The sequence below is a fragment of the Hylobates moloch genome, unplaced genomic scaffold, assembly GCF_009828535.3.
Source record: "Hylobates moloch isolate HMO894 unplaced genomic scaffold, HMol_V3 SCAFFOLD_4, whole genome shotgun sequence".
NCBI classification, from domain to species: domain Eukaryota; kingdom Metazoa; phylum Chordata; class Mammalia; order Primates; family Hylobatidae; genus Hylobates; species Hylobates moloch.
The window spans coordinates 159,371,086-159,381,051 of record NW_026652279.1 but is presented as its reverse complement, the minus strand read 5'-3'; the positions used below and the strand labels follow the sequence as shown (position 1 = coordinate 159,381,051).

Genomic DNA, 9,966 nt, shown 5'->3' with positions numbered 1-9,966 from the left:
TGGGATTCCAATTCTTGGGCCCCTCCCCAGTTGAGTGAATCAGAAACTCTTGGTAGGGTGGGGCTCTGTGGCCTAACAAGCCTTCCAGGGGAGTGTGAGGCTCACCCAGGTCTGAGAATCACCGCTCCCGGGAATGACAGTGCTAACCGGCTTTCCTGACCTCAGAAAGGCAGGCTCTTACCACCCCTCTAGCCCTTGTCAGCAGGTAGGGCTGCCCCCTTCCCTCCAGGGCCCCCTGTCTGTGTGTAGGATAGGCTTTGAGGTGTCTGACCTGGGTCCTGTTCGTGCCAGGGTGAGTCTGGGGTTTTCGTATTGCTCAGGGGATGTTTACTGACCACAGTCCCATGCCACTCATCATACCTGGGCACAGGGGTGTAGAGGTGCATGAGACACAGCCCCTGACTCCTCAGCTTGCAGCTGGGCAAAGGAGACAGTGCAGAGCAGAGGGCTACTGTGGGAGGACAGTCCAGCAGGGGAAGCGGCAAATTCCGTGCACACATGTTGAGCTTGAGATGTCCGGGTAGAGAGAGAGAATGCCTGGGAAGCAGCTGGTCTGGGGGGTTCCCGTTCAGAAGGCAGGCCTGAGTTAGTGCTTTGAAAGCTGTCACGTATGTGAGTCTTTAACACAGCCTTTCCTTCCAGGTGGCGATTGATCAGAATCCATTGGGGTGTTTTAAAAACATGGATTATTCACCTTCTCTTCTGAACTCCCATATATTTCTGCAAGAATGTCAGATGTCCCAGGTGATTCTGTTCAGGCAGGTTTGGGAAACAAGGGCCCCAGACCCTGAAACTACCGGGCACCCCTGGGGAGAAGGAGTAGAGGCCCAGGCTGGGACCTGGAGTAAGGGCCAGCCAAGGTGGAGTCTGCATGAAGATCCTTCTGGAACTAGGGGGACTGGAAGACGCCAGCGGGGGCAGGACTGTGGATGCTAAAGGACTGGAAAGTTACCCAGAGGAGGGGGAGGGCGTGGTTGACGAGGCTCAGACACGACACTGCAGCACTGGTGACCGGAGCCAGAGCGGAGCCAGGCTGCAGTGGTGGGGAGGACCGGCAGGTCCAGATGACTTTGACGGGACTCCAGGGGAAGGAGAGAGTGGAGGAGGAGGGCTTTGGGTTAGGGAGGGCGCTTTCGTTTGTTTTAAATGGGAGAAACTGGAGCATGTTGCCAAGGGCAGAGAGCCAGCAGAGAGGGGTGAATGGAAGAAGGAGCCGAGAAGGGGGTTACTGACAAAGCCGTATCCTGGAGGAGAGAAGGATGGACTCCAGACCCCAGCTTTGGGGACTGGCCTTGAATAAAAGGAGGGCCACCCTACCTCATCCTGGAAGGAGCACGGTAAGGGAGAGGGCATGAAAGCAGCGAGGATAATAGCTGCTGAAAACAGGGTATGTTTCATTATAGCTAAAAAAGGATGCGCTGCTTCCCCCGCATCCCTGAAAGCTTCTCATCCTAGCAGCTTGTGTTAGAGGAGGTGGAGGTGCAGGTTCAAGGCCGCGTGTAGGGGTGACTCAGGTGGGAGGTACCCACCCGGGGAATTTTGTGGCATTCCCAAAAGTGACTGGTGATACTCAACCTGGGGTATTGACAAGCTTGAAAATAGGAAGAGGCGGATATTATAGAGCTGCTCACTAGCTCCAAAAACAGTCTTCACTTGAGGAAATTATCCTGGGCTCTGACTGTCGTTGACTATCTTGGTAAACCCAGGGTTCTTGGACTGTGTTTTTTAAAACCTGTAAACACACAGCCAGGCTTCCTCCTAAGTATGACTGTCATAAGACGTTTGAAATGTAGTGCCGTGACTGAAAACAGTTTAGCAGTTGTTCAGGAAAGAAATTAAATGCCTCTCGATTAATCACCCAATTGATATGTTTAGTGCAGTACTTTAAGTGGAAACGAAGTTGGATAGATAGGTTCGTTTTTAACACAATGGATGTTTGTGTAGCGTTTTAGGAGCCAAGGGGGATCATGGCTAAAACTGCAGTCCTTGTAATCCCTGGCCGCTCGTTAGACCTCGGATTACGCTGGCCGTGACCTTCCTGTGTGGGCTGAGCACTCATTGCCTGGCCTCTGGACGGTCCTGCTCTCTTGGTAACCCCAGGACGCGTTTCCTGTTGGGTATATGTCCAGCACGCAAGCCTTGGTTCATTTTGTACTAAGATGGTTGGTGGGTTTTGTGAGCTTTTGCATTGTTTGATGTGCAGCCTCAAACAAACATGGGGCAGGGGCTCTGCGCCCGTGTGCAGGAGGTCACTGTGGCTATCGGCTCGTGTGTCATTGTGGCGATATGTGCGTTGTTGCCATGGTGGACACGCTGTAGCACAGTAAGGCCTGCAAACCAGAAATGGGCCGACTGGCTTTCAGCAGTTCTCTTGGAGAGCAGCTGCTTGGAACTCAGTGTGTCTCACCTTGGAGAGCTGTGGCTGGGTGGCCCCTGATGGGCCCCGAGGCTCGCCTCACTCATGAGGCACCGCCGTTGCCGCAGTGTTGTGTGTGTGACCCACCTCACATGCACCGCTCTGTGGATACCCTCTTCTGTGTCATCTTTGTTCTCCTTGTTCTCTTTCTTTACCTCCTTTTCAGGCCTCCCTCTCCTCCCTATGCTTGTTCCTTTTCCTAGTAGGTCAGCTTCTTCAAAGGACTGATAGATTTGGAGGATTGGCCTGGCATTCTGTTCCTCCTATGGACCATTTCTGAGGGAAGATGTGTCTGCAGCGGTGGCATCTCTTAGAGTCCTTCCTTGCTCTGTGGGGTTCCAGGCTAGTGCTTGTCACCGGGGTGCCACTGGCATTTTGAGCTGGGCAGTTATTTGTGGGGAGATGTGCTAAACATCAGGATCGCTTCTCAGTTTCCTGACAAACAGGCCCTGTGGATGACAGGTTACTGCCCCCTTTGAGAACTCAGCTGTTCACACGACTCTGTACTGTGTAGCTGTTAGGATGGGAGCTTGAGCTCTGACAGCTAACCTTCTTGGAAATGTATACTATATATGTATGTGTCAGGTGGTTAAGAGCTTTTAGAGGCTATTTCCAGGGTACAGCATTTATGTGACAAAACAGGCTGCTTATTGTTTTCCGGAATCTGGTTCGATTGTTATCGTTTTGGTGAAGGCAGTACTATTCATGAAGATGCATAGTTACAGTATACATTTTTTTTTTCTGTGATATAGCTGGTTAACGTTTTAGTAAAAATCCATTTGAATTCAGGAACTTTTGGGGATTGGGTGGGGAGAAAAGTGAATTTTTGCTTAGACAAGAATGATTTTTCAGTAAATCTATCCTAACGTTCCAATAACTGCTTAGATTTTAATTTACCCTCATTATACAAGAGTTGGCATCTTTTCCATATTTTCTAATCTAGCTGGGTAATTGTAATTTTTCTAATCTAGCTGGGTAATTTCTAATCTAGCTGGGTAATTGCATGCTTGCTGCCTTTCATAGTCTGATGCGCATGTGTAGGTGAGACCTGGGAATCTTATGTCGTGAACCTGCAGAGCTGTGGTCACCACCAGCCTGATGCTGGACACAGAAAATAGATGAGTCCCTGGAAGATAGCGTGGTCTATAACATTACACGTAAAATTGACAAAGGAGTTGTGGTGCTATGAGGGACTAAAGTTTCCCTTTTCTCTTCCTTCTCTCTACAGAACCTAAAGGCAGATCCAGAAGAGCTTTTTACAAAACTAGAGAAAATTGGGAAGGGCTCCTTTGGCGAAGTGTTCAAAGGCATTGACAATCGGACTCAGAAAGTGGTTGCCATAAAGATCATTGATCTGGAAGAAGCTGAAGATGAGATAGAGGACATTCAACAAGAAATCACAGTGCTGAGTCAGTGTGACAGTCCATACGTAACCAAATACTATGGATCCTATCTGAAGGTAAGTCTTAAAATAACGTGCTGTTCCGTTCTGCAGCACTTGGCTGAGGTGCGAGCGGGGGATGGGAAGGACTCTGATAAGATACAGCACAGCAGGTTTCAGAGCCAGGAGAGATGTTTTGACCTTCGTGATCAAAAGAACCTGGCTTTGATAGTTCTATCATCTCAAATGTCTCCTATAGAAATATTTGTGGTGAAAGTGTTTGATGTTCTAATTCTCTTTTGAATAAGGAAGAGTATTTCTGAGTGGGACTTTGTCATAAAAACTGTTTCTTACTAAGTTATTATAACAGTTATTCACCTAATTTTAGGACTGCTTATGATTAGTATTAAAAACTCATACCAACTCAAGAATGTTAATCTTTTGATATTCTCACTTACCAGCTGTGGTTTAATGCTGTTAAAAACTGCTGATGAGAATTGATAATGTTGGTTAGTTAGCTAGCTTATCTACACTTGACTTTTAAGAATGCTAGGTAAATTGGGAATTACTTAAATAAAATGGTAGTTATAATATGACACAAAAATTGTCCTGCACTGCCACTCCGTTCTTTCAGTGGGAAAGATTAGTGTTAAAAATGTTTTTCTGGTCCTGCATGGAACCATTTTACCATTTTAGACATCGTAGAACAATCCTGTTACAACACGAAGAAGGCTTATGACTGACTGTTCCTTGTGTTTCAAGTTCCTCAACATATACCTGTTTCACTGAACTTAAAAATGTTGTAACCTTTAAAATGGGGTTTTAGAAATCGTAAGAATTGGTGGGGAAAAAAAAACGCTCTGAAATAATTATTGTGGAATACAGAACTATGAAGAAAGAAATGATGATTTTCCAGGGGAGGCAGCGATAAACCTGGATAATTTGGGCCAGGCCTCTTCCTCCCCTGGCCTTACCCTCTAAAGTCTCAGTTACAACTTGTAAGCTGCTCTGATGTGAGAAGGGAGCGTGTAGGTTTTGCTTTTGTAGAAATATAGTAAGGTATAAGTCAGAGGATGGACATTTTGAGAACCATTGATTTACTAAAATGAATATTTAAAGGAAATAAAAATTGAGCAGTGATCCCTTTTTTATCCCTTTTGTAAAGGACAGCAGTGTGTTATAGGTCAAATGTAGCATTTTGAAATGGAAAGAGCGAGTTTTGGAGTCAGGTGTCACAGGACTTGAATCTTGTTGTCATTTACTTTGCTGTGTGGCCTTGAGTGAGTTTTCATTATTTTTTATAACTTCTCCACTTTCTCATTTGCCAAATGGAAAATTATAGTATATATCATATGTTACAAAGATTAAGTGGAATTAAGTATGTCAAAGTACCTGACATGTAGTAGGTACTTAATGAGTATTTTCCTTCCTTGGTAGCATTTATTCATACCTCATCTCTTAAATTATCCTGCAATGAATATGCAATGAAGGTAGTTTGCAGTTAAGGTATCCATTGAGGTCAAACCAAGGAAACCAGGATCAAAGAATGGAGGAAGAATGCCAACAAAAAGAGCAAATGTTGCTGTGGCGGTGCACCCAGTTTGGGTCTTGGCACAGCAAAAACGAAAGCACTACACATGTGACTTCTGTGGGGGAATGGCAGCATCTTCTTGATGTTAAATTTCTTTCTTTTTTTTTTTTTTTTTAAATGAGATGGAGTCGTGCTGTGTAACCCAGACTGGAGTGCAGTGGTGCGATCTCAGTTCACTGCCCCCTCCGCCTCCTGGGTTCAAGCGATTCTCCTGCCTCAGCCTCCTGAGTAGCTGGGATTACAGGCGCTCACCACCATGCCTGGCTAATTTTTGTATTTTTAGTAGAGATAGGGTTTCACCATGTTGTCCAGGCTGGTCTCGAACTTCTGACCTCAGGTGATCCACCTGCCTCAGCCTGCCAAAGTGCTGGAATTACAGGCATAAGCCACTGTGCCTGGCCTCGATGTTAAATTTCGATTGAAAACAAACAGCTAAAGAAACTCGGTTTGGACTCTGTCCACTGTACTGCCTAGTATTCCCTGTGAAATGACTTCAGCAGTAGTGTTCTAGTAAATTCAGAGTTGCATTTCATGTGGTTTGCTGATGTTGTATTTTAATATGAATTATTATGATGGTTTTGGCAAAGGAAGTGTGGAGGATCCTGACAAGTATCTGGTGATTTATACCAGCTAATATTTAACTATGGAAATTAAGGATCAGTGGTTCAAAACATCTTCTTCAACCTCAGCTCCTTAGCACAATCTTTACTGCATGCTGGAATGGACTGCTTTATTGTGGCCAAATATAGTGGCCACAGTACATATCTGCACGTATCTAGAGATTCCATCCAGCGGTTCCTGTTCTTGCGTGAGTTGCTAATGCTAGAACATTAGGTTCCAGATCAGCTGAACCTTGATCTAAGGTTGCCCCAGTATTTTGTTTAGTTATCGTAACGTCAACTGCTGTAGTAAACTCCTTAAATGTGTAATGACTCATACATGATAGAAATGTATCTCTTCCTCACTGGTTGCCCTGATCTTTGGGCTGTTTTCCTTCAGACACTGATTCAGGAAACTGAGTTCCTTTTATCTTACTGTTCTTTCATCTTGACAAGTGGCTGTGCCCAGCTGCCATAAGTCAGCTTTGGGGGAGAAATGGAGGTTCATGTGTGGGAAGTTTTTATGTGCCCAGGCCTGGACGTAGGGCACATTGTTTCTGTTCGTGTTCTCCTGGCCAGAACTCAGCCACATGACCACACCTGACCCAGGAGAGGCTAAGAAATGTCACTGAATCGTGTGCTTCATGGGAAGAGGACACAGGCTGTGTGCACAGTAGGCTGACCTTTTCAAAGTCACTTCACCTCTGCAGGAAGTGGAATGCTCAGGGAGTGGCCTTCAGGTGCTGATGGCCTCCAGGCAGGTTGAAAAGTGTTGATACTTTATCCAGTGCGCTCTCTGTATTTTACTAAGCAGATTGTCCTTTAGGGAGTATCTGCCACAAGAATGCCTGGAAGAACGTGGCCATTGTGGAAAGTTGGCCGGGATTTAAAAGCCATGTGAAGGACAATTGTCTTATTTGGCTACGTACATCATGAACTGCTCTTCTAAAACAATAATTAACTATTATAATTGAGCAGGAGAAGAATCCAGACCTGTAATTCTGTCTGCCCATTCTTGTGGAATGGAGTGTCATGAAATTCTTTGGCCCAGAAGAGGACCCTCCTGAGTCAGAGGCCGTTCTTCCATCATCTTGGTAGGTTTAGAAAGTGTGGTCCTAATGTCAAGTGGGATACAGATTAAATGGATTTGTAAGACAAATGGGTCTTGGGCACAGAGCTGGAAATAGGGCTCTATGTGGTTTTCATTGTCATTTTAAAACACTCCCTGTAGCGTTCAGAGCTAATGTTCTTAGTTCTTTAAGGGTGATTGGAGAGAGGGCCTTAGGATTTCACCCTGTGTTAAGGGACTTTTATATAGCAGGCCAGGACAAAGAAGAGATGACCAGAAATGGGTTTCTTCATTTTTGGGGTAGCTAGCATTCACAAGTCTCATAATTATGTTTTGGTTCATTCCTTTAGTTTGGAAAAAGAGATTTAAAACAATAGATAAGTGGTCTAAATATTCTGAATGTTACTAAGGATCTGGTGAGTGGTGTTAATTTTGACAGTAGTAGTGATCAAGTCACAAAATTGCTTTGTAGCATGTTTTTTTCCCCTAAAGATTAAAAACAAGGGCTAGAATTTAGGGAGGAGAAGGAACAATACAACAGTGAATTTTTTTTCCCCCCAGTATTTATGGATCTGAGGCCTGGAAAGGTCTTGAAGATGATCACAGACCATGGAAAAAACTTCACCCGTTGTAGTTTCAGTGTTTACTTTTTGGGAAATTAAACAGCTAGGATACTTAACCAGAATCCTCCATGTCCCAGCCATTATACCCCGGGAGTTTTCTGCCACTGAAGTACTGTCCGCAAAGTCAAAATGAAACCACCTGTGTGTGCGGTTGGGTAGGTTATGGGGTAGTGTGCAGGAGGGGAGAGAGAATTTTTTGGTTTTATATTTTAATTAGGCAGTGAAGACGTATAATTGTAACGAGAACAGGATGGTGTAGTACAGGATTCTGACCTGTTTTTTCTCTGTGCACCATTTGCAAATGTGCATTCCCTTCAGCACTTACAAATCTCACCCTTTGTTTTTGAGGGGGGGTTTGTTTTGGGGAGCTTGCTAGCCTATCAGAGTGTCCATATTGAGATTCACTTTTAGTTATAGCCAAGATTTTAGTCTCAGGTTCTAGTACAGGTACTCAACTGGTCGCTGTTTGGGCCGCTGATTTTCTTGAGGAAGTGCAGATACACTTCCATGATTACTGTAAAGATGAGATCATGTATGTAAAGTGCTGGCATGTAGTAGATTTTTAGTAAATGATGATTTTCCCTTATTAAAAAAATTTTAAGTTATCTGTGCCAAACAGACTCAAAATTCCCAAGTCTTAAAATAGATTGTTAGCATGCCAAAAATAAGGTTTATCTTTTTTTATGATAAATTATTTATTCCTCTCAAACATCAAGCCAGTTTAACCAAAGCAAATCAGGTGTGAGGTCTTAAAAGCTGTGCTTTTCAAATTTCTTCCTTGCCATAGTAGTTTTTATTGTAATGTCATTATTAAAGAAATATGCCTTGTTGTCTCATTGCGGATTCAGATCCCCGACTTGCAAGTTTTCATCAGTTCTTAAAACTTTTCTGGGTAGTTTGACCCATCAGATTCACCAGAAGACTAATATGGGAAAGTCCCTTACTGAATTTTAGAAAACCAAGTACTCTATGAAAGTACAGATTATTCTGGGAAAGGACTGGTTGTGGGTACACTACAGGTTCATAATCTCACTTCACAGTCATCTTTCCAAGTTATATTCTTGGGACTTCTATTGTTTTTTTCTGCCGTCCCCAAAGGGGAAATAGTAGTTTCTGATCAAATAGAAAAACCAATCATTTTATCCTTGGGGGAAAGAGTGAAAAATATTGATAGAAGTGGCCATCGTCTCCATGAATGAGGCTGCTGTGCAGGTCAGTGTCCATCTGCAGTCTTGGATGCTTCTCCCTGCATAACTAATAACTGGCCTGTTGACTTTCAGATGCACCCTAGTTTGGACAATAGAAAATAATCAGCTTACTTACTATGCCTGTCTGCAGAAAAACACCGTGATTCTCTGCCTTGCGCATATTGTATAACTTCACATTGCAGGGAAGAAATAATTAGTCTAGCTACATGATGATGAATGTATCCTGTTAGGACACCTCTGAATTTTATCTTTACTCACACCTTTCTTTCAGCTAGTTCATAGCAAATCATGCTCTTATATTGGCCCTTGGCTTCAGGCATACTTAGGAATTCAGATGGGTTATTATGTTAGTTTCTGAAAGCATTTTAGTTCAGATATATGCTTGGTGTGGGTGAACTCTCCTATGCCTCAGAAATTCTCATTAAAGCACACAGTGTCTTTCTCATTCATGTCTTTCCTCCTTCAAAGGCAGAGTCCCAGCAGCGCTTTCATTGAGATGGTGAAAATGAGATACTGTTTTAGTACATATGGAGAGATGATTTGCAGTTTATTTGAATTAGGTAACAAATGAAATTGAAAGGGCCCAGAAGAAAGTTGAGACTCCACCACATGGAGAAGCTCTTGTGCAGTCTGAAGGGCTTCTGTGGTCTTAACAGAGAAGAGAACTGAGCCACCTAGATCTAGCACTGTGTACCTCTCTGTTCCTCCTGCCACTGCCCCATATGGACCTTTCCTCACTGAAGGCACAGGTGACAGTGTCTGCAGATGTTTCGGCTGCCACTACTTGGGGGTGTGGGTGGAGGCCAGGGATGCTTATCACATGCACAGGACGGCTCCACACAGGGAATTACCCAGCCCAAATGTCCACAGTGCCACTGTTGAAAAACTGCTGCATGGAATGAACCTTTTGTCCCAGAAAATAGGTTTAAGTAATGGTATTTCTAGGGCTGACGTTTGGGACTCTTGGAATATCCCAAAGGGCATTTTAGATGGAGGGTCTCGGGGGCCATGGCTGTGCCCGCCATGATGTCTGTTGCAGGACACAGTGCAGGCTTTGCCAGCATCGTGAAAAGGGCGTG

The 9,966-nt window shown here is 44.3% G+C and overlaps 1 protein-coding gene across 3 annotated transcripts in view; it reads left to right on the top strand.

The window, feature by feature from the left end:
• Positions 1–1,150: 1,150 nt before the first annotated feature.
• Positions 1,151–9,966, top strand: part of STK24 (serine/threonine kinase 24) — a 72,743-nt gene continuing 63,927 nt past the window's right edge. For 2 of the 3 annotated variants that reach the window (XR_009213311.1, XM_032151149.2), the window contains exons 1-2: positions 1,151–1,337; positions 3,645–3,875. Coding sequence is in view for 1 of the 3 variants with exons in the window: in XM_032151149.2 (XP_032007040.1) it covers positions 1,260–1,337; positions 3,645–3,875 (309 nt within the window). In the remaining 2 variants the exon portion in view is untranslated. Of the gene's footprint in view, positions 1,338–3,644; positions 3,876–9,966 lie in introns of those variants that run through there. The other variant, XM_032151150.2, reaches the window with a different exon arrangement.